The sequence below is a fragment of the Candoia aspera genome, chromosome 4, assembly GCF_035149785.1.
Source record: "Candoia aspera isolate rCanAsp1 chromosome 4, rCanAsp1.hap2, whole genome shotgun sequence".
Lineage (NCBI taxonomy): Eukaryota > Metazoa > Chordata > Lepidosauria > Squamata > Boidae > Candoia > Candoia aspera.
The window spans coordinates 102883189-102907672 of record NC_086156.1 but is presented as its reverse complement, the minus strand read 5'-3'; the positions used below and the strand labels follow the sequence as shown (position 1 = coordinate 102907672).

Below are 24484 nucleotides of genomic sequence, written 5' to 3'. Positions count from 1 at the left end.
CTGCAGAGCAATGTTCTTACAGGAAATGGGGGGCTTCTTGGGCTTTGGGTGGGGATCGCGGACTGAATGGCTATGCCCGCTGGCTCAGCGGGCAGAACTGACAATATGGTGACTTTTTTCGGGCTCAGGCAGTTCTTTCTGAAGCCCAAAATGTTCTGCAGATTAAGAATTCCTGGAATCATCCCATCTGTCCTCCGAATGGCTGATTGTAGCCAGAAGATTGCAAACAGAGATTTGCATTTGCCTGGTAAGACCAGCTGGGAGGTGGGGAATTTCGCCACTTTCCAAGCCACCCTGTAGCCTTAACGGGATGCTAAGTCCAGCCACCCCATTTCTTAATCACCAATTCGTATTTTTTTAAAGTATTTGTACCCCGAGAGAGACTTTTTACAGCGAGGAGAAGCTGGCTCTCTTGGTGCTTAACGTTATTTTTGGGTTTACTTCTTAATAAAAAAAAATTCTTCTAAGGTTTGGATCTTGTGTTCCTTCCAAAGGAATCAAAGGTTGAGACTAAACAGTTGTCTTCCTGTTATTATTTTTGTGTTAAATTTGAAGATACTAGTATTTTCCTATACGTTGAATCAGCTGATCTGAACTTTCAGCTTTCTGTTCGCTTTCCCTTGAGAATGTTCGGTTCACTCTCACTTCATGTAAATGAGCTGTGGACTTTTGATTTTTGCTGGTTAAGCTCCTAGAGGGCGCCATAATCTACTAAGACATGGAGGATTTCAAGCAGATCTTTTCTGATTTTCACCAGGATTTTAAGTAGATTTCTTCGGACTTTTATTGTGCTTTTATGCAAGACATCCAGGACATTGTGGAAAATATGAGTTCTAGAATGTGTCTTCAGGTTGTGGATGTGGTGGATGAAATTGAAGAATTTAAGAGCGCTAGGAACATTTAAGACTGAGATTGGAATTATTATTGAGATGCTGGATGAAGATTGGATAAAGGAGTTGTAGAAAACCAAGGGAGAGAGTGATCTGCAAGCCATATGTATAGTTGATCTCCTGGTGGAATGCCATGAAAAGAACCTGGAATCTTTGAGGGGGGCAGTTGGGTTGTCTGATTTTATTAAACGGAAAGCTTTGTGTATACTGTGGGGATATGTAACTGCTTTGGTTTATTATAAAGGGGGATAGGGGTGGACAAATCTTCATTTGGTTTGCTTCAAGGATCTGATTGATGCTATTTGCCTTTAAAGATTTGGATTTACTGTTTGAATTGGTTTCTTACGAGATTATAACATTAAAATTATTTAAAATGTTGTATTAGGGTTAAAGAATGTTTATCTGGTTATTATTATTAAAATTGTTGTATTATTAAGTGTAATAGTAGACAACTTAAGCTTTTTAATTTGATTCTTATTATAGTAGACAGAAATGTATAGAATAGTGGTAGGTAAAGGTAAAGGTTTCCCTTGACATTAAGACCAGTCGTGTCCGTCTCTAGGGGGCGGTGCTCATCTCTGTTTCAAAGCCGAAGAGCCGGTGTTTGTCCATAGACACTTCCCTGGTCGTGTGGCCAGCATGACTAAACAGAACGCTGTTACCTGCCCGCCAAAGCGGTACCTATTAATCTACTCACATTTGCATGTTTTCGAACTGCTAGGTTGGCAGGAGTAGAATAGTGGTAGGAAGGGATTAATTAAATATGTTTTATTTTTTGGAGGGGAGAAAGAAGGTTAAGGTTTATATGAATTTTTTCTTTTCTTTATTTTAATGTAAGGGCGAAGAGTAACTGTACTTAGTGATTTTGTTCACTTACTTGAACAAAATCAAGCACGCTTTTTAAGGGCCATTCTGGGGACTGACAGGAATACACCTGCAGCAGCAGTAAGAGCTGAAAGAGGCAACCATTCTATTTACAGTCTATCAGGAATCAAAGTCCTTAACTACTGATGGAGGATTCTCCCGATGGAACCTGACAGACTACCAAAAATATGCCTTGAAGAACAGATGGGCATGCCTCAACCCTCCACATGGATCAACCAACTCCTCCAGACTATCACATTCCTCGGCTTTTCATCACAATACTTACTTTCAGCTGGAGACCAGGCCAAGGCAATATTCGAACAAAGAGTCTTGGATGTTCATGCCCAGACAGACATTGAGTCACTTGCACACAACAGGTTGTCGAAATGGCTGGCCAAGCATAAACTGCCCTTTCAAATAGAAAAATATCTGATAATGGGTCTGACTCAATACTGTAGGATAGCTCTTACTAGAGCAAGATTTGAGCAGCTAGATTCTATAGTCAAACATGGACGATTCCATCAAGTGCCTTACCTTGAGAGGACATGTGTTTGTGGAGCATCTGAAGTAGAAGACATTGCACATGTCCTATTTAACTGCCAACTATATGCCCCACCTTCAGACATTAATTGACAGCCACATACTGAGACCGTAACAAAAGACTATGTTACTTCCCCCAGGGCACAAATATGTATGTGGTCAATAGAACAGTTAAGTGTATAGTTAGGGCTGTCCATCTAAGAACACAATTTATAGAACACATTGGGGTGGCATGTAAAGGTGATGAATTGTAATGGTTGCCTACCCAAAGACTCAGACTCACAAGAAGTTGCTTAAATGAAATCTGATTTATTTAGGATATTATGGCATATACGAATAAAGCTGAGAATGAGCAAAAGCGCGCGAAATACAAACTAAATCTCCTTGCTTGAGGAAAACCCCTCCCTTGCCCGCCCCTAGCAACCACCCTCACCCAGGTGCTGGAAACCGTTAGCCTAGCCTGGGAAAACAACCTTGAATCCAGGACTTAACCGAAACACATTCCAATACAGCAGCCAAGAGATAACACTTCAGTAGAGTGGAATTATCCACTCGCTCCTAGAGTAAGCCCCCTCCATGGAAATGGCATGCGAGGCATTACGATGTACCAGGCACATTGAAATGGTGAACATGACATACTGCCCCCCCCCAAATTAAGGACCCGGTTTGGAAGGGTAAGCATTGTGGAAGCGATGAACAAGAAGAGGAGAAGCAACATCAGGGGCAGGCACCCATTCAGGGTGGGGAAAATGCTTCCAGCGAACGAGGTACTGCAGTGTGTTGCGAAGCTGGCGAGAGTCAAGAATTTCTTTCACTTCAAAGTATTGTTGCCCATCAATCATGGTGGGGGGAGGAGGAGGAGGTTGATCATGCCAGCGATCGGAGCTAGTGAGAGGTTTGAGTAAACTGCAATGAAAAGCAGGGTGTAAGCGTTTTAGATTATGAGGCAAGTCAAGTTTAAAAGTCACTGGGTGCCAATTTTTTCGATGGTTGAGAGGACTTGATGAACTTGGTAGACAAATACACCTGGTCCCCGACTTGAAAAGACGGGTGCGGGACACGCTTTTTATCAGCATGCAGTTTGTAAGCAGACTGGGCGTCAGCTAGTGCCTGCTGAATCATTGGCCAAGAGTCCGCCAGCTGCGTTGCCTAGTCGGATGGAGAAGCAGGCGAGACAGACGGCTGTGGCAATTCAGGAATTGGGACAAAGTCCCTGCCGTACACGGTGCGAAAAGGGGTTTGGCCGGTGCTTTGATGAACAGCGTTGTTGTAGGCAACCTCAGCAAAGGGAAGGAGGTCAACCCAGTTGTCTTGTTGGTAATTCACGAAAGCCCGCAAGTACTGTTCCAGTGTGGAATTTAGCGCCTCTGTCGCCCCATCAGTCTCAGGATGCCACGCTGTGGACAATGCCTGCTTAGTGCCCGACAGTTTCAAAAATGCCTGCCAAAATTGAGAGGTGAACTGTGTACCCCGGTCTGAGATCAAGCGGGTGGGGCATCCATGTAACCTGTACACGTGTACAAGGAAGAGGCGGGCTAACTGTGGCGCCGAAGGAATGGAGGCACATGGAATGAAATGAGCTTGCTTGGAGAAATAGTCCTTAATGACCCAAATAACAGTTTTTCTTTGGCTGGGGGGGAGCTCCACTATGAAATCCATGGAGACCTCCTCCCATGGACAAGCGGGGTTGGCCACTGGTTGCAACAAGCCCTGAGGTTTCCCAACTTTGCGTTTACACATAGCGCACACAGGACAGGAGGCCACATAGTCTTTGACATCCTTGCACAAACCCGGCCACCAAAACTGTCTGCGAAGCAGATGCAAAGTCTTTACAAAGCCAAAATGCCCAGCAACCTTATCATCATGCGAACGGAGGAGGACCTCCTTTTGCAAGCTGTCAGGAACATAGAGGCGAGCAGACTTCCAAGCCAGTCCTTGATCAAAAGTAACATTGTCTCTATTGGTTAGCCACCAAGTGTCAGTTTTGAGCTCCTTTAGAAATTTTTGTTGCAGTTGAGATGAAATGGACAAGGAGCCCTGCAGGGTGGGGTCAGTGCCGGCAGGCTGCTGCGCACGGGTTTGGCTACGGGTCACAGCCTGCATTCCCAGCTGTGGCTGGGTCCACAGCGTGCTGACCACCTCTAGCGCGGAGCCGGAGTCCTGGGGCTGCCTGGACAGGGCGTCTGCCAAGAAGTTCCTTTTCCCTGGAATAAACTTCAGTTTGAAGTTGAAACGGCTAAAGAATTGCGCCCAACGAACTTGTGTAGGGCTCAGCTTGTGGGGCGTACTAAGGGCTTCCAGGTTCTTATGGTCAGTCCAGACCTCAAATGGATGATTAGCCCCCTCCAGCAAATGGCGCCAAGTGTCTAGGGCCGCTTTGACTGCAAACGCTTCCTTCTCCCATACATGCCAACGTCTCTCTGTTTCAGAGAATTGGCGGGACAGGTAGGCACATGGTTTTAAACAACCCGCCCCTCGGCTTGCAATAACAGAGCTCCAATTGAATAATCAGAAGCATCCACTTGAACCACAAAAGGCTTGGAGGGGTCAGGATGTTGTAAAATGGGCTCCTGTGTAAAGCAGTGCTTCAGCTTATCGAAAGCCGCCTGACAAGCCAGAGTCCATCTGAGCAGAGCGCCTGGGTTTTTTACCTGGCGGGTTTCCCCCATGTACCAGGCACATTGAAATGGTGAACATGACATGAATTCATTTAAACTCACGTTGTTTCTGTATTTTATTACTCGTTTTATTATATCTTGCATTTTACCTTACAACTTTATCTCTTTTACCCTACTGTATTTTATCATATTTTATCTTACCATAGTATATTTTATCTTACCATACTGTATTTTATCTGTTTTATGGTATCGTATTTTTATATCTTATAGTGGGTGATGCCCAACTTCTTATATGGTCGCTTGACTAATCAATAAAGTTACTCATATATGATTTTTATTATGTGTTCCAGTGGAATGATTTATAGAAATAATGTGGTGTTTTGGTTTAGTATAGAGCAAGAGATTGATAGTGGAAATTTCTGTATATCCTTGCCGTTTAAAGTTGGAAGCCACATCTTTTTGTAAAATCGAAAAAAAATTCTCTTTTGTGTTTTGCACTTTAGTTTTTTTCCTCTTTGTAGTTTTTTTGTAGTTTTTATTTTTTTCCTTAAATCTAATAAAATTTATTATTAAAAAAAAAGGAAATGGGAAGCTTCCTCTGGTGGGTACAGTGGTGGATTGAGTGGCTCACTCAGGGAGCTCTGCAAGCTGACCCACCAACATGGCATTTTTGCAGTTTGGGCAGGATCTCTGGAGCCCAAAGTATTCTCCAGAACGACGGAGAATCCAGGAAATCATCCCACCTGTCCTCCAGATGGCTGTTCCTCACCAGTGGATTGCAAAACAGCTCCAGTGATTGCCAGGTGAGTGGAGCGGCTGGGAGGTGGGGCTGTCATCTCTTTCAAGACTACATTGTGAAGCCATTTAATGGCCTGCCAGAGCCACTGAAATGGAGCAGAGCTTAGCACAGCTGAGAAGCTATCCACAGAAAAAGAATATTACCTTAAAATAGCTTTAATGAGCACCTCAGAGAAACACTGGTTATTGATCTTACACACTTAGCCCTCCCAAGCATAAAGAATCACATGCTTAGACAGAATAGGTTAAGAAGTAAAAAGAATATCTTACTGACTTTAATCTTGGTTCAGTTACATTCATGTTCGGTGGAAAAGATGAAATCTTTGTTCTTCTTTTGTCCCTAAACATAATTCACCCTTAGCCCTACAGCTGCTAAGAGCTGCATGGAAGAAAGGGGTAAAATCCTTCTTTTCTTAGGCCTGACCACATGGCCCAAGATGGAGAAGAGCAGCACACAGCGGTGTGCTTCTCTTGGTGGAAGGAGGAGGAAGAGAGAGAGGAAGTGGGAGTGGCCACAAACAGCTTCCTTGCACATAGAGAGTTTGTATCCTAGAGCAACCATACATGTGCTAATGAGGTATGCTGGATTTGTCAGGATCTCCAACACATTGAAGCCGAAGTACAGACATTAGAATGACCACCCCATTTATAAAACACTTTATTAATTATTTACTTTTTTCTTTAAGAGAGGTTTTCTTCAGCACAGAGAAGCAGATACTCTTGGTGACTTTTATTATTTTTGGGGAATATTTGTTTTTGGATTAATTTTGGAATTTGCGATTTGTTTATTCAGCACAAGGACCTAAGCTGGGACTATGAAATGTTTTTAAAGAAACAAAACAGATTTTTTAAGATTTGTTATTACTTTCTTCTTGACAGATCTGCTCTTGCGGACCCGTGCTTTGTTGTATTGCTGTTCCTGTGAGAAAGTGGCCTGTTGTTAAAAGTTCCCTTTGTGTGGATTGGCTAATACATATACACAACAGGAATTGGAGAACTTTCCCCTGCCTTACTGGAATTTGATTTGACTTTTACTTTCACATGGTCTTCTGCGTGTATTTTGCGTGTATTTTGCATCTTAAGGCACTTAGAGGGAGCCATAGACCATGGCATTGAGAAGAATACGAAGAAGAGGTGTGGGGGACTTGGAACTTTTTAAAACCAAGTTTCAGGAGCTTACTGTTAAAGTTACCCAGTTTAAATTTTTGGAATTGGAGGAAAGATTTGTTAATGTTGGAAAAGTCTGCTGGAGATGTCAAAGAAGTAACTGACAGAGTGGAAGTTTTAGGAAGTAAGATAGAGACTAGAGACTTGGAGAAAGAAAAGAGGATCGGATAAAATTACCTTGCTTGAGCTTGAGAAAAAGAATTTTGTCTGAGACTGCGAGGAATCCTGGAAAAAAGAGATGAGGATATAAGGGAAAGATTTCCCCAGTACTAGTGAAGTTTTTTTCCCAGGTGCAATGGGTTTCGTATTTTTGTATGTTTTTATTATTTTCCACACTGTGAGCCACCCAGAGTCATGTCTGTGAGACGGATGACCATATAAATCCCCTAAATAAATAGATAAATATATCTACCTGGTTGGCATTATGTGGCTATGGTGGGGTAGGGACTTGACAACTGAACAGACAATTTTTAATCTATTTTTGTCAGATTGCACTGAAGTGCTGCTTTATGATATAAGACTTTTGCACAAATACTTCAGTAATCTTTTAAAATATTTCTTGAAGTGTTTCAGGGTAAATCAGCAGCTTTGGAGGGACGAGGTACTGAAATTTGCTTAACAGGAAGTGCTATTGTGAGGGGAGCAGAGCATATCCCCTGCATATCCCCAGCAAGGCAACATTATGAGGACGTGGCATAAAAAAGAGTTATTAGGATGTTGGTTCACGGCTGTGGAGATCTGAGGACGAGTCTCGAGGCAGCTTACAGTTGCCCTTAGCTGCTCCAATTTTACACTTGTGTTCTCTCTCTTTTCCCACCACATTTTTGCCATCTTTGTGATCTGGCATGCTTCATTGGCTATTGGTTGCTGACCCAGTCAGAGGCTAGGATCGCCCTAACTCTTTGTGACTACAGTTGGCTTGTCCACACACCTCTGGTGGCTGAGCCCTGCTCTCCATACCCCCATTGGTTTGGTTCTGCGCAGAGACCAGACACCCAGGCTTCTGCAGAGCAACTGCCTGCCCGAAGCCTGATGGGCATTTTCCTGAGCTGCACAGCAGGTCCATTTAAACTGGGAAACTGAGCCAGATTCTGCCCGCTACACCATGTTAGTTACACCACTGTAGACAGCATTTGTGTCTGCGAACACCCATGGCCATATTTTTTACATACATGCGGGATGTGCACAGATACCCATTACACTTCTGAGAATAAGCAATGTTATGCAGAGCACAGAAAAGGAGTAAGAAGATAAGTCAGAGAAATTAAAGGTATAAAACTAGGAAAAAATAAGTAAATATACCTGCACCTAAAACCAGTTTACACCTTTCCCTTTCTACCCTTGCAAACTTACTTCCTACCACCTCCATTGGTCTCTTCATATATTGCCTTTTGTTCTTTTAAGTTTTCCATCTTTCTTTTTGAGGATCTCATCCGTCCCACCCAAATACTGATCCGTTTGCTCTTCCTTTACATATTTGTTTTGTGATTCAATTTCTCTATATAACCGAACCATCCCAACAGATTTCTTTCATGCTGGTCACTCACTTTTGTATCCAGACCATATTCATTCAGCAGCCATTAATTCTTGACACTTGTTTTATACATACACTTCTTAGGGTTCCCATTCTCACTGCATTCAATTTCTGCATTTCTCTGGGCATGTCCAACTGTCCCTTCCGTATAACAAAGTGGGCAGAAAGGTGCCCTTATTCGCAACCATTATAGTACTTACATCCTAAGTAATGCTGAAGTTTAAAATTAATAAGCTGCAATAAAACTGTGCATTACGACAAGATACACAATGTGTTTGTTCTGTCAAAATAAACCTTTACACAATACATTTCAGACAAAGTTACATTTTCATGTGTTGCAGCTGTTGTGAAAACACAACCCTCTCTGTAACGGATTCCTTTAAATATTTGCATTGGGAGCATATGGGCAAATCTGCGTTGCACTTTGCTTAGATCATCTGTTGGCTTGTATTGCTAATTTCTCTACAACTTCCAGTTATGCATTTGTGTATATGCTTAAAATATTTACAGTAGTGCTAAATCTTAGTCTCTCCTTTTTACTAATAATGCCAGAGCAGCCAGATGATTACTATGTAGCTTTTCTATTGACAAGAACTTTCAGCTTACTTATAACATCATACCATGTTTTGTCATCCAGCCTCAAGACTGCAGCAGAGGAGGCATCTTGAAGATGGCCTCCCATATCAGTGATCTGTTTTCTTGCTGGCCTTTGGCTGTAATAACACTTTGATGATATGCCAACTCACTCCATCCCATCATTTACCCACGAGAATATTTCAGACCGGGGAATTAAAAGGGAATATGCATCAACAAAAAAGTTCCGGAAGCCACACATTCATTTGCCTGCAATCCTTGTTCTTAAAACAACAACAACAACAACAACAACAAAGTAAGAGATAACTAGAAGATGCTTTATTTCATACTAAAACAAAGTCTGTGTGTAAATTTGGGGAATTTTGACAAGATTGTCTGATAATAGAAGGAACAAAAGGGAATGTTAAGACTGAGACCAGGATCAAAGAAAGTCCACCCGCTACCCCGCTGAGACTCACAGCCATTTGGTATTTGAATTTGTTTTCCTTTTTCTATCCTTTCTTCCTTTCACAGTGCATCATTTAGAATGACAACCTTGCACTGGGACTACCTTGATTTTACTAGACATGTGACTCAGACAACATCAGGAATAACATGGACTAGCTTTTGTGCTTCCAGTCCAGTAAAAGGAATGCTTGGAATCTGGGCAGTTGGACAATTATTTCCTGAGCTTCTGCCAGCCCCACTAGGTAGACCAGACCAGGAAATCAGCTCCGCAGGAAGGCTAAAACTACTTTTATTGAGACTGGCTATAACAACAGAATCTTGCAAGTCTGGTTATGCTATACCTCCTCCTCCTCCTCCTCTTTATCGTTCAGTGAATTAGGGAGGTGTCTGTCTGAGCCGCCTCTTGTTATCTGGACGGCCTGGACTTAACGACACTCTTTAGCCCCTTTGGCCTATGCAACAGCTGCTGTATATCTCTACCGAGGTCATCTTGCTTACTCTCTAGGACAGTGTTTCTCAACCTCAGGAACTTTTAGATGTGTGGACTTCAACTCCCAAGCTGGCTGGGGAATTCCGGGAGTTGAAGTCCACCCATCTTAAAGTTGCTGAGGTTGAGAAACATGGCTCTACAGCTTCCCTACCTTTGGCCTCACGACGGAGGCTAGAACCAATTACTCTCTACAGCAGGAGAGACACTTTGCTTGGTGGGCTCCAGATGTGGGCTCCCCTTGCCCCAGCTAGCATGGCCAGTGAGAAGGGACTGGGGAAATCACACCCCATAACATCTGGATAACGCTTGTTATTTTTGCATAAATTGACATATTTCTTTGGATAAGAGGCAGTTTTTGATTTGGAATGCAATCAAGGGCTATATATAGGCAAGGCAATGAGGAATGTGGACGTGATCTACTGTATGTAAAGTGGAAGCGCTCAGAGTAAAACCTATATTAATAAAAAATCTCATTCTTTTTACTCTTAAGTTGGTTCCTCCCTCCATCAATCCTATCCACATTTAAAATCATCAAGTAATCCAAAGTACTTTCTGAAAAAGCATTGGAGGCTGAATGGAGCTCTCACCGCAGCTTATCCAGTCAGGCTATGGAGGTGCTGCCCCCAGAGAGGAAAAGGACAATGAACTTTATTCAAGGGGGTGATGATGATCTGTGTCCTGCCGTGTCCTAGTGTCTTTCACTCAAATGCAGTTACCCTTATTGGGTTTTTCATCTCAAAGGGATATTTCCACATTTCTTTGCATGGAGCAAAACGAGTGAAGTTCTTATGTGTGATGATAATCACTGGCTTTGTTCACACAATATTCTTAACTGGGTCATTTAAAGATCTAGCAGCTGCGTTCCCATATCATGCCACATTTGTTTCGATGTTTCTGTAACATGGCATATTGAGTGAACCCAGCCTGTTTGGTTCGTTTATGGTTTGATGTGCTCCGTGAACTCAGAAAAATGGAACAATCCAGTAACCAGGTCAACTGTAAATATAGCCTGTATGTGTAAAGATACTATATCGTTCTATGTGTAAAGGTGCTATATGCGTAGTTCTATGGGATCCTTGTGATCTATGGAGCTGGATTTTCTATGCCCCGAGATGGTATTTCACTTCTGTTGCCTGCCTCACTGTCCCTCGAGGTCGTCAATGAGGAACATGTTTTTTTCCTTCAGAGCTTCATAGAGACAATCCTTGCAGGAACGGTTCCAGCTAGGCAGCAGCTTGTAGAGCTCCCTCATTTTATCTTGGCTTGTTTCCTTTGCCACGATTTTTTGATATTGCTCATCACTCAGGACATCTCCATGCAGCCGATCCAGAATTGCTTCCACTGTGGCCGTTCTCTGAATGAGGGCCTCCCGATGGCGTTCAACAAAATGCACCTCTGTAAAAAAGAAAGAGAAGAGAAAAGAAGGGATATATTTATACTGAAGACTTACACTAGTTCAGCACCAACCCGCTCTTCGCTGGAAGCCTTGGGATTGTAGTTGTGTGCTCCAAGACTCTTTCAGGATGTATATTCTTAACTGAAATCAAGACTCTCTGTATCCTTTCCTGTGTCTTGGAGTAAAATCCACAAACACTGCGGATGATAATGATACGGATGCTGTGAAGTATGTTGTTCCTCTCTGCAATATTCCGATGGCTTCCCTTTTTTTCACAATTCAAGGCACAGCTGGACAGTCAGGAAAATGTTCGTTAAAAAGATGAATGGATGCTACATCAGGAGCCAATAGACTCCTCAGTCTCTAGGGGAGATTATACAATGCCTTGCATAAATCATCAGGTTACAATCATTTAATTTTTCAAATAAAAATAATGTTAATGTAATTCTGGGGTTCTATGAATACTGCTGTGGGAGACAACAAACACCTTGGTTGTAGTAGGCTCAGTGTGGCTGAGCCAAGCTTGTACCATTCTATACAAATAACTTTGAAAAAATTGAACCCAAGGTATGAGGTGGAAGCAGAAAGGTGAAGAAAGTCCTTATGAAGTAATGTGAGCCACAGAGTCAGCACCTTTCACATTTGGCTTCTACTTCAGCGAATGGGAAGAGATGGGCTTCCCAGATTGGCTCCTGAAGAGAAAATGGGTGAGTGCTTTGTTGCCCATTGTCTATATGGGCAAACAGGTGTTCTCTACCAGGGTTCTATGTCATCTTGGAGTTCCTTGGAGTTCTAGGGAGAAATCAGATTGGCATGAAACTGAAGTTCCACTTCAATCTGTTCTAAGATGCGTGGGGTCCAAGTGAGGGGATATGGCAATTATACAGCCATGCACGTTGATTCCTAGCTTGGATATCTTAAAGAACTCACCAGCTTTTCCTGAGTGGATGCTGAAAGGGGGCATGGGATTCGGAACCGAAATGCAAGCACCTGGCAATAAAAAAAGAGGCTACCATGTGAAACCAGCAATAAATGGACAATACACAGAATTTTGTCTGATTTTCTAAAAGATTACGTGTGCATAGATCAGCTCAAAATGAGAAGCTGGAAAATCTGTGGAAGGTGGCGGCAGCAGGTGAACTGCACAAGGAGGCTGGATCTATATGATCAGCCGGATGGACCCCGTTGGGTTTCAGCTTGGGATTATACCCGAGGCTCTGGTACCCAGTTCGACTGAGTCCTTGGTCTCCACCTAGCATGAAGCTGTGGTGGCAGCTTTAGATTGGATTGCATCTACGGAGACTCTCTGTGTGTGCAGACTCTGCTGTGCTCCCTGGTTTTTGGAGGGCCTCCAGAGGATAACACAACGCCTAGAGTGCTGCTGGAGGAAAGCGAGGAGTGAATCTGACCATATAGGTAAGAGCCTTTATTATTGCGGTGATATTATATATGCTGTTATTGTTTCCTCTGAGCATTGGCCAGTGGCTCTCTTCAGAGCAATGTGACCTCTCCTAGGGCAGGACAGACCTTGGGAGCATCTGCAGGGTCAGTGTGAGGACTGTTCTTGACACCTGGTGGATAAAATTGCTCAGATTCACTCTGACATGGACTCCAGCTGGGCGGGTCCATTGGAGATGATGGGGGCACACTCTGTTACCTGGGAGGAGTTTGAACCTGTTAATCCTAAGGAAGTAGACAGGTCCCCAGTGCTGCGGGTGCATCTACCTGTGTTTTAGATCTATGCTGTTCCTGGCTGATTAAACTCTCCAAGGAGGGAGCATGTAGATGGATCCATGCAGTGGTTTCTGCTTCCTTGAAGCGGGGGGGGGGGGTGTTTGACCAGCTCTTAAAGAGGCAATGGTCCATCCCCTCTGCAGGAAACCCTTGCGGGATCCTACTGATCTGGACAGCTTTCAACCAGTTTCCAATCTCTCCTTTTTAGGGAAGGTTGTTGAGAAGATGGTCAGCCTAATCCTGGAGGAAGTGATACTCTTTTCAGGGAGGCTTCAGGCTGGGCCACAGTAATAAGATAGCTCTGGTTGCATCGTTGGATGACCTTGGTGGGCTTGGGACAAGGGCAATGCATTCGTTCTGGCCCTCCTTAATCTCTCGGTTGCCTTCAATACAATTGACCACGGTATTCTCGTGGACTGACTTAAGTGATTGGGGGGGCACTGTTTCCCAGTGGTTGTCCTCCTTCCTCCATGCCAGTTCCAGTACGCAGTGGGGGAGTGGAATGGATTAACCCCAGATGGTCTAGCCCCTGCTTTGCAGGCTGCTCAGGGCTCTGCCCTCTACCTTCTCCTCTTTCACCCATACCCGAAGCAGTTGGGAGAGATCATCATGGGGCCTGGCTCTTTCCCTGGGCCTTTGGGTCACGATGTGTCGGAATCCTGACTGGATGAGGGCGTTATTTCTATTTGGATTGCCATTTCTGTTTCATGGTTTCATTATTGTTTATCAGTTTCTGCACTGTGGTTTTGTATTCTGTTCATTAGATTTTGCTGAATTTGCTGTAAGCTACCCAGAATCACCTTGGTTGACCTTGGGCAGCCATATAAATGTTTTGGACAAATAAATAAAATAAACTCAAAAGTTTCTCCTAACCTGACCAAGTTAAATGGGTTGGGAAGAAAGATTTTAACACTCCTCTGTGGCACAGCGATTAAAGTTTTGGTCCAGGATCATGGAAACCCACGTTCAAGTCTACTCAGTTTCTGGGTGATTTTAGATAGTTACTGGGTGATTTTTAGGTAGTTACTATTTCTCAGCCAGCCTATCTCAAGTTTTTTAAGAATCCTTAAGAAAATGGAAGAGAATAAAGGAAGCAAATGCAACAGCGAAAGGGAAGTAACATTATGTAGAAGAAACAAAATTACCATACATTGTTTCACAATGTAAAATGTTATATATAATTAAAACCATTATTACAAAATAGTGTTACTGAATTATTTAAAGGGATTAAGGTGGAATGAAGAAGCAGCTTTCAGATACGGAGCAGAGAACATACGGATGAGATTGCTGTTTGTATGTGACTTGTGCACTTTAAACTGTTTAATCAGCAGCACAACCGCAGGGGAAAATGAGCCGGAATGCTCTGCCCCCACCCCCAACACTCAATGCATTTTCCTCCCAGGCCTCTTAACAGTAAGTTAGCAGGGCTCTGAGACTTCTAACTGTTTAGTGCTGCTTTCGCTCTCTGTCACCGTGTTGCTGTTGATTGCGTTCTGTATGTTGTATACGGCATTTTAATGTATTCTTTTATGGGCTGTTTCAGCCTACTGCTTTCATTGTTTGGATTGTATGGCTGTGGCTTTTTTTTTAAATTCAAAAGCCTTATACACATGCTTGAATTAAACTAATAAATACAGAGCTGGGTGGCATACGCTGAAAAATCAGTAAATAATCATGTATAAAGTTGGGTTTGGTTTCCATGCAGGTCTTATAAAAGATGAGAAAGGGGGTAGACCTATTTCATCACCAACCTTTGGAAAGATAACTCAAAATTCTAACGAAGAATTTCTGTGCAGTTTGAAAGGCTTTTCTCCCCACCGGGCGGTCCGATAAAGACAAGAACCGGCGCAACCTCCCCACACCTGTGGTCCTCCAGGCGCACGGGGCTTCCACGTCCCCGAAGAGCTTGGGCTGCGAACTAAGGTCCAACGCACCGGGGGGAGAAGACCTTGGATCCGCCCAGTTCCCTCTTCCGCTGCCGACACCGCCCGTCCCACGCGCTACCTTTCCCGGTGGCGCTGAGAAGCGCCTTCGCCTGGGGCTTGCAGTTGCTCTCGGACAGCACCGCGGCCGTCACCTCCAGGGCGTAATCCTCGCCGTAGTAACCGACCAGGAGCTCGCTCAGATCCAGCGCGTCCGCCTTCTCCAGCCGCCCTTTGGGGATATTATCGTTGCCGGATTTCACCGGGAATTGGTGGAGCTTCGCCTTGAACTTTCGGAGATCAGCCTCCGTCAAGTCCTCCAGGGCATCCCCGAGGCGGCAGCGTACGTTCTTCGCCATTGCGCTTCTTCCGCTGAAACCGGAGGCTGAACTTGGGGAGGAAAAAGGCGCAAAGCGGGAAACGTCCGCAAGTGGGAGGACTTGGGAGTCGAGAGCTTGAGCAAGGTGGCTTGCGCGCTACTTTCGCTTTCCGCTCCACGGTGGGGCCTTTGTCTGTTGCTGCTGCCGGGACTCTGGAGGTTTCCGGAGGGTCTCGTGGAGTTACGGATTCAGACGTGCATTTTGGCAGCCCCTGAATTCTTCAGGGGCTGAGAGAGGCAAGGGAGCGAGGAGTTAGCATTAGCACGTTGCTTGGCATCGCCTTGCATCTTCAGGCGTGTCGGGGGCTACAACAGAGAAGTGCAAAGTGGGTCTGTCTGTAAATACTAACGAACAAATTCTCATCCTCCCTGGTCATTTAGGAGGGGAAAAGAGATGCAGTTTGATACATCTGTGAGATACCTGACTGGATAAAGAAGCTTTAATCCACCTTTAACTCTTTATGTGAAGCTTAAAAGCACCAACAACTTGGAACTTCAAGATACTTTGGGCAATTCATCACAAAATTTAAAACCCCCCAAAAAAGTTATGCAAACAACAATTGCTCTCTTGGTACAATTAATGGTTTTACAAAACAATGAGCTTTGTTAGTTGCGACTCATTTTATGGAGCTACAGTTTGTTGTTTATTCGTTCAGTCGCTTCCGACTCTTCGTGACTTCACGGACCAGCCCACGCCAGAGCTTCCTGTCGGTCGTCAACACCCCCAGCTCCCCCAGGGACGAGTCCGTCACCTCTAGAATATCATCCATCCACCTTGCCCTTGGTCGGCCCCTCTTCCTTTTGCCCTCCACTCTCCCCAGCATCAGCATCTTCTCCAGGGTGTCCTGTCTTCTCATGATGTGGCCAAAGTATTTCAGTTTTGCCTTTAATATTGTTCCCTCAAGTGAGCAGTCTGGCTTTATTTCCTGGAGTATGGACTGGTTGGATCGTCTTGCAGTCCAAGGCAAGAATTTTCTCAGAATTTTCCTCCAACACCACAGTTCCAAAGCATCTATCTGCCTTCTCTCAGCCTTCCTTATGGTCCAGCTCTCGCAGCCATATCTTACTACGGGGAACACCATTGCTTTAACTATGCGGGCCTTTGTTGTCAGTGTGATGTCTCTGCTCTTAGGAGCTACAGCAGATAACATAATATAAGCTGGTATGGGCAAGGTTTGCCCCTTGAGAGCCAGAATTTCAGGAAATGCACTAGTGGGCAAAGGAGTGGTAGGAAAGGGAGACCTTACAAGAGAGTCTTGCCAAGAAGAAGATCCATACGAGAACTCCTAGGTGCAGAGGAAATCTTACAATGATGGTACTGTAAAAGGCAGCTGAGTTTGGTCAGGAGAGGGGATTTGAGTCAAATGACCAGGCTTAAATGATCCGACTTTGGACACATTACATGAAGACCTCGCTCTCGAGAAGGCTGTCATGCTGGCAAAGGTGGAAGGAGGAGAAGAAGAGGACGACCAGCAGCCAGGTGATGGACTTAGTTACAGTGGTTATGGGTGCAATGTTGGAGGAGCTATGGGACCAGGTTGGGGATGGATCATGGTGGAGAAGATCTGTCTATATGTGGCCGCTAAGCGTTGATAACAACTTGATGGCACCTAATCATAATCATTACTTAATTTTTTAATGTGATTCATCTCTCAGTTGTGAGATAGAAGAAACTGCAGTTTTTAAGGATTTGAAGACCGTGAGGCTGATTCAAACTACCCCAAACTTGACTAACCTGAAAATATGCCATGCTAGAACTTAAAGACGGTGTCAGAGCCATCCAGCTGGAGTTACTTGAAGCAGAGGATTTCATCTCCAAAGGCTTAGAATTTGAGGACATCTTGGCCGTCAGCTGTTGGATCCAAATAACGGAACATGGCTGAAGCAGAGGTCTTGGAAACAGAGTTATGTGGTAGAAGTCAACGACACTTAATTGGTGGAAGGGTGGTATTGAGTAGAATTTTTTTATTTTTTATTTATTAGATTTATTGTAGCTACCCCACTCCAAATGACTCTGGATGACTTATAGGTCATACTTGGCTCCTAGAGGGAAAAGCAGAAATACTTACTTCCATCACACCTTAAAAGCAGATTCAGTCATCATGCTATAACAAGAATTACAAGTGAAAATAAAATAAAAATAATAAAAATAAACTTGTGACAGCGTGGTGGAGGATAACACAACGGAATTATTAGCCTCTCTGGAAGATTCCAAGACCACAGACACACTTAAGTAAGAGGAAAAAGAAGAAGATTTTATTAAATATCTTTATCATTCCATGCGAGAAGAGATCCGGTTACTCTGCAAAAGGGGCTGTGTTGGCTGGGCACTCCTTGGAGCCTTACCAACCCATACAAGCAATAGTTTTTATAAGTTCGATACATTAAATCACTATTTGCAGTTCCGTATTACCCAGCTTATACACGTAATCCCTGTCAGGACCATTCATTGCTTGTGGTGAAATTATTTCCCACTTCCACTCAAGCCAGAATTAGTCCTTTCCCCCTCCCAAAAATAGGGATTTAAAGGGAACTTTTAATTCTCTGTGACACAATCAAGATCAGCTGATTTATACACAATAAAGTCCTACAGAAAATTCCTGTGCTACTGTGAGAAAGAGAACAATCCATCTAGCTACCAATACATTAACTTTTGTCGTTCCTGAAACTTGCTGAATTCTCTACGCACACTTGCCACCGTGATATTTCTCCCTCACTCAACACGTAACTCTTCCACTTCATGTTCACTTCTGTTATTGCTGAACAGAATTCTTAAACTCTTTTTCCCCCGGTCCTAAAGTACGATCCAGCACTGTTGTTAAAGACAAATTCACAAGAATTGACCCAGTTTTAGAAATAACCCAGTGAGTTTGCAACATAGTTCTCTCACTCCATATCTGGCTTGTCCTTCATAATTAAGGCAAACGCGTCCAGCCTTGGACAGGAATGGCAACCTGGAGCCCACACGTATTACACCCACCCCCCATTCTGTGGGCTCAGAGCATCTTAGAGTGCCCCCCCCGAAAACTGCTTTTCCTTTTGCTGAAATAAGAGGCAAGATGAGTGTGTTGTCTTGTAGAATGCTCCTTTCTCCCAAAAAAGGCTGAAAGTTGTCCCCCAGCCAACATCCCTGCCTTTTTTAAGGGCCTCTTTTCTACAACGCAGTGCAGCCCTGCCAAAAACCAAGTTGCTGCCCGTTCTTATGCAAGGAGACGCATCTTGCTTGGCAGGTCTGGAGCTGTCCAGCAGAAAAGGCAGATGATGCCTGTGCAGGACTGCAGCTGCCACGGTGTCTTACTGATCAAAGCAGCAACGACGCCCCAACATAGTTCGGGCCGGCCTTTCCAGGACCAGCTTGCTTTGGAGGAGGACAAGAAAGAACTGGGGACTTAAGTAGCTTCTTCGAAAATAATTTTTATTTTACCAATGTACAAGTTGGGAATGATTTTTAAAAAAACATTTTATTGTAATTTTAAAGAACAGCAAAACCCCACTAAAAACAAAGAAACAAAACGAGTTTTTAAAAATGGCAATATATGCCTGTCCAACAGATTTAATTTTTAAATTCTATTACTAAAACAATTTTTAAAAAGTACAGCCCCCCATGAATTAACATATTAAAATAATAAATCACCTAAATATATTGCAAATATATGTAATAACAAAACATCAAATTACCCATAAAATGGTGTATCCTTGTAAAATATTATAAATCTATGTCAGAGGGGAAAATATTTGGTCACTTTTTTGGCTGAAAAAGGGTCTTTTTTGCTTTTTTTCAAAAATTACTAAATTACTGCACACTTTTTTGAATCCAGTCCTCGATGTTTGTATTGGTAGCACCTTTCTAGTCTATCAATATACTGTAATTCTCTTAACCCAGTATAACTTCTCTTAACACACGTTTAATTCCCAAATGTATATATAAGGAATGTAATGTCTACTGTATAAGTCAAATCATATATTGGCCAATGAGAAATATGACGGCAAAGATAAAACCTTGATGCAGTGTACGAGACTTAAAAGAACAGAATAAAATTATACATTAATCGAATCAGAGAATTAAGAAAATGATTCCCTGTACAGGGAAATGGCAGCTGAAAGAAATTTGGTGCCTCTCCTGGCAGTATGAGGAACACACGTCCCCAGGCACAGGGACGTCTACAGATGGGCGTATGCGCTTGAGTGCAAAGCATCGGTTCTGGCTCAAAGGCCATTGAAGGGACCTGTAGGCTAGGAAATCAGGTTCTTCCAAACAACGTCTGCAAAAAGGGTATTATTGTATCTTCCCTCCAGTATTGCACAGGGCAAGACATTGAAGAGGGCTAAAGTGAAATGCTACTACGGATGGGCAGTGATGTTAAACAAATAGTGGTGTGAAAGGTCTCCTGTTCGTATATTGCCAGTTCTGGGGGACTAATGGCGCCCGACTCTGCTTGAAGAGCTATGACTGACACCCACTGCCAGATTTATTGGAAAGTTGTTATTTCTGTTAATGTCTCGGCAATTACAAGCTGGGAATGAATGTTTGGGAGACACCACCAGGACGCACAGGTGATGCTGAGGGACTCAGAGGTGCTAGGCATAGGCTGACCGTATTTCCTTGAGAAAAAAACGGGACATTGGGATGGCAAAACAGGGCAGGGCTGGGCGACAGGCCGGATCAGCAGGCAGGAACTTCTCCAGTTTTCTCGGGCTGGGAATCTTCAGATTCCTTCATTTGTGAGAGGCAAGGCTGGGCTGGAGTGTCTAGTGAACCGTTGTCCCTGACAAGCCGTTCCTCCTCTGCCTGTGCTTTTACGTTCTTTTCTTCCCGCTGTTTCAAGGCAGGAGCCAATCAGCTTGCCCTTTGATCACCGCCTATCAGCTGATCCTGTTTTTTTTCTTTTTAGGTTTCCCGCCGGGTTGAGCTCTGCGGCTTTTTTCCTGCCGTTTCTGCTGAGCTCCCCCTCCTTCCACTCAAAGTCAGACTGCATTCTGACAGGTTCACGGGAACTTGTTGTAAGCCGCCCAGAGTCACTTGTTGAGATGGGTGGCTATAGAAATCAAATCAATCAATCAATCAATAAAACTTTCAAATTTTTAAGTAAGGTTTTTAAGAAAATGGGACAAAATGGACATTTAGATAAAAACGACGGGACAGTCTGGAAATGTTAAAAAAAATGGGACTGTCCCATTCAGAACAGGACTTATGGTCAGTCTAGCTTAGTCCTAGTTGATTCCAACTATCTAATTCAGTTAACATACACATATACACACAGATACTGTATACAGTATATACATATACACATCCCATAGGATGTCAAAAACACGTTCATGGGAGAAGTCACAAAGAGACCACGAATACTTATGCCACAATTTATTATTTGGTCCCTGCCAAAAGCAGTTGTGTGACTAGATGGAGTGAGGCCACCCACTAGGAATGGCCGTGAAGTCTTGAGGGTGGATCTGGTTGTGCCCTGCAGCCTGCCCTGTGCCCTTTCAGCTACGCAATTCTCAGGTGCAATGGAAAATCCCACCGACCATCAGCAAAGAAAGTTCAGCTGGCTGCCATTTTGGGTTTTGTACTTGTGTGGCGGCAGGACCACTTGTAGTTGAGCGCCATCTTGTCCCAGTCAGGCAGGAAAGTTGATTGGGCAGGTTCTGTGTTTCAAACTACCAAACTCATTCTTTGCTGGTTTTACTATAAGAGACTGACAAAGGCAGCCCTGGCTGTGGATATTCTTTCGGGCCAGTCCAAGCCAAGTGGAAGTTACATGCACATTTTTAAAGCACACTGAATTTTTAAAAGACAAATCTACAGCAGGGGTGGGCAACTCTACCTCAGGGTCATGTATGACCACATATCAAGGTCCCTTTTGCAGACCTCAAACACTCCTCTGACCATGGTTGCTGAAAACCTCTGCATGGTTTCCAGCTATTTTGGGGAAATATTCACCTTAAAATAGGCACATCACAATTACTGAATAAAGCAAAGCAACCCTTCAAAACCTCCCTCCCAGTTCTACCCAGTGCAAAATGAGGCTGCGCTTAATTTATCCCCTCAGTCCCCCACCCCAGAGTTAAGTGTTGTCATTGGCAGCCCCAAAATTGTTACCCCTGGTCTATAGTAAACTACTCCAACCTGATGTCCTCTAGATACGTTGGAGCTGCAGCCTCCAGTCTAGAGATAGATTCCCGTGCTTCACAATGAAGCAGCAGCTCTCCTGTCTTTCTCTTCAATGTCTTCACGGAGAAACCTGTTCTTCATCTTCAGGGCTTCATAATAACAATCCTTGCAAAAACGGTTCCAGCTGGGCACAAACTGGTAGAGTTCCCTCATCTTTTCCTGGTTGGTTCCCCTTGATGAGACTTATAGCAAAAGTGACAAGGAGGATAAGAACTCAGGAAAGTTTGTTTGTTTGTTTGTTTGTTTGTTTGTTTATTCATTCATTCATTCATTCATTCATTCATTCATTCATTCATTCATTCAATTTGTATAGCTGCTCATCTCAAACCAGTGACTCTGGGCAGCGAATAATTATAAAAACAAATGCTCATAGGTTAACTGCTGAGAAATAAATGTCTATAGCAGAAACTGGTTAGTCCCAACAAATCTGTTCGCACCTATAGCTTTGTCAGCAGGGTTACTCTACAAGTAACGTCTTGTGGATCTTTTTAAGAAGAGCTAAAAAGATTACAGTATATTGTAATCCTGGTATTCCTGGAATTTTCCAGTGTTTTGCGGCAGTAATGGAAAACCTATAACCAAAGTACTTTTCTAGTGAGGTCTTAGCAAAAAATGTTGCCATCTTTGTGATCTGGCATGCTTCATTGGCTATTGGTTGCTGACCCAGTCAGAGGCTAGGATCGCCCTAACTCTTTGTGACTACAGTTGGCTTGTCCACACACCTCTGGTGGCTGAGCCCTGCTCTCCATACCCACATTGGTTTGGTTCTGCGCAGAGACCAGACACCCAGGCTTCTGCAGAGCTACTGCCTGCCCGAAGCCTGATGGGCATTTTCCTGAGCTGCACAGCAGGTCCATTTAAACTGGGAAACTGAGCCAGATTCTGCCCGCTACACCATGTTAGTTACATCACTGTAGACAGCATTTGCGTCTGCGAACACCCATGGCCATATTCTTTACATACATGCGGGATGTGCACAGATACCCATTACAGGTCTGAGAATAAGCAGTGTTATGCAGAGCACAGAAAAGGAGTAAGAAAATAAGTCAGAGAAATTAAAGGTATAAAACTAGGAAAAAATAATTAAATATACCTGCACCTAAAACTAATTTACACCAACACCATTCACTATACCTTTCCCTTTCTACCCTTGCAAACTTACTTCCTACCACCTCCATTGGTCTCTTCATATATTGCCTTTTGTTTTTTTAAGTTTTCCATCTTTCTTTTTGAGGATCTCATCTGTTCCACCCAACTACTGATCCGTTTGCTCTTCCTTTACATATTTGTTTTGTGATTCAGTTTCTCTATATAACCAAACCATCCCAACAGATTTCTTTCATGCTGGTCACTCACTTTTGTATCCAGACCATATTCATTCAGCAGCCATTAATTCTTGACACTTGTTTTATACATACACTTCTTAGGGTTCCCATTCTCACTGCATTCAATTTCTGCATTTCTCTGGGCATGTCCAACTGTCCCTTCCGTATAACAAAGTGGGCAGAAAGATGCCCTTATTCGCAACCATTATAGTACTTACATCCTAAGTAATGCTGAAATTTAAAATAGGCTGCAATAAAACTGTGCATTACGACAAGATACACAATGTGTTTGTTCTGTCAAAATAAACCTTTACACAATACATTTCAGACAAAGTTACATTTTCATGTGTTGCAGCTGTTGTGAAAACACAACCCTCTCTGTAACGGATTCCTTTAAATATTTGCATTGGGAGCATATGGGCAAATCTGCGTTGCACTTTGCTTAGATCATCTGTTGGCTTGTATTGCTAATTTCTCTACAACTTCCAGTTATGCATTTGTGTATATGCTTAAAATATTTACAGTAGTGCTAAATCTTAGTCTCTCCTTTTTACTAATAATGCCAGAGCAGCCAGATGATTACTATGTAGCTTTTCTATTGACAAGAACTTTCAGCTTACTTATAACATCATACCATGTTTTGTCATCCAGCCTCAAGATTGCAGCAGAGGAGGCATCTTGAAGATGGCCTCCCATATCAGTGATCTGTTTTCTTGCTGGCCTTTGGCTGTAATAACACTTTGATGATATGCCAACTCACTCCATCCCATCATTTACCCACGAGAATATTTCAGACCGGGGAATTAAAAGGGAATATGCATCAACAAAAAAGTTCCGGAAGCCACACATTCATTTGCCTGCAATCCTTGTTCTTAAAACAACAACAACAACAACAACAAAGTAAGAGATAACTAGAAGATGCTTTATTTCATACTAAAACAAAGTCTGTGTGTAAATTTGGGGAATTTTGACAAGATTGTCTGATAATAGAAGGAACAAAAGGGAATGTTAAGACTGAGACCAGGATCAAAGAAAGTCCACCCGCTACCCCGCTGAGACTCACAGCCATTTGGTATTTGAATTTGTTTTCCTTTTTCTATCCTTTCTTCCTTTCACAGTGCATCATTTAGAATGACAACCTTGCACTGGGACTACCTTGATTTTACTAGACATGTGACTCAGACAACATCAGGAATAACATGGACTAGCTTTTGTGCTTCCAGTCCAGTAAAAGGAATGCTTGGAATCTGGGCAGTTGGACAATTATTTCCTGAGCTTCTGCCAGCCCCACTAGGTAGACCAGACCAGGAAATCAGCTCCGCAGGAAGGCTAAAACTACTTTTATTGAGACTGGCTATAACAACAGAATCTTGCAAGTCTGGTTATGCTATACCTCCTCCTCCTCTTTATAGTTCAGTGAATTAGGGAGGTGTCTGTCTGAGCCGCCTCTTGTTATCTGGACGGCCTGGACTTAACGACACTCTTTAGCCCCTCTGGCCTATGCAACAGCTGCTGTATATCTCTACCGAGGTCATCTTGCTTACTCTCTAGGACAGTGTTTCTCAACCTCAGGAACTTTTAGATGTGTGGACTTCAACTCCCAAGCTGGCTGGGGAA

The 24484-nt window shown here is 43.4% G+C and overlaps 1 protein-coding gene and 1 long non-coding RNA gene across 3 annotated transcripts; both read right to left on the bottom strand.

Annotated features, from left to right (window-relative positions):
• Positions 1-9308: 9308 nt before the first annotated feature.
• Positions 9309-15925, bottom strand: LOC134495770 (apoptosis-associated speck-like protein containing a CARD). 2 transcript variants are annotated; one of them, XM_063301419.1, is made up of 3 exons: positions 15077-15925; positions 12269-12328; positions 9309-11337 (listed from the first exon to the last, which is right to left on the bottom strand). In XM_063301419.1, exons 1-3 carry the CDS (start codon positions 15351-15353, stop codon positions 11081-11083), a joined length of 594 nt encoding a protein of 197 aa, XP_063157489.1. In that variant the 5' UTR covers positions 15354-15925; the 3' UTR covers positions 9309-11080. The 2 variants fall into 2 exon arrangements, with proteins under 2 accessions (XP_063157489.1, XP_063157490.1); XM_063301420.1 differs by lacking the exon at positions 12269-12328 and having other exon boundaries at positions 15077-15917.
• A 3925-nt stretch (positions 15926-19850) lies between these two features.
• Positions 19851-21874, bottom strand: LOC134495776 (uncharacterized). The gene is made up of 2 exons (XR_010067844.1): positions 20897-21874; positions 19851-20409 (listed from the first exon to the last, which is right to left on the bottom strand). It is a non-coding gene; the product is annotated as an uncharacterized LOC134495776 (long non-coding RNA).
• Between the last annotated feature and the right edge of the window lie 2610 nt (positions 21875-24484).

What these genes read in the sequence shown, in the direction of transcription:
- LOC134495770 (XM_063301419.1), bottom strand. Translation starts at nt 15,353, where the DNA reads ATGGCGAAGAACGTACGCTGCCGCCTCGGGGATGCCCTGGAGGACTTG. An exon ending in TCTCAGCGCCACCGGGAAAG is followed by an intron (nt 12,329 to 15,076) that starts GTAGCGCGTGGG and finishes TTTTATTGCCAG; the next exon opens with GTGCTTGCATTTCGGTTCCG. An exon ending in CATCCACTCAGGAAAAGCTG is followed by an intron (nt 11,338 to 12,268) that starts GTGAGTTCTTTA and finishes TCTTTTTTACAG; the next exon opens with AGGTGCATTTTGTTGAACGC.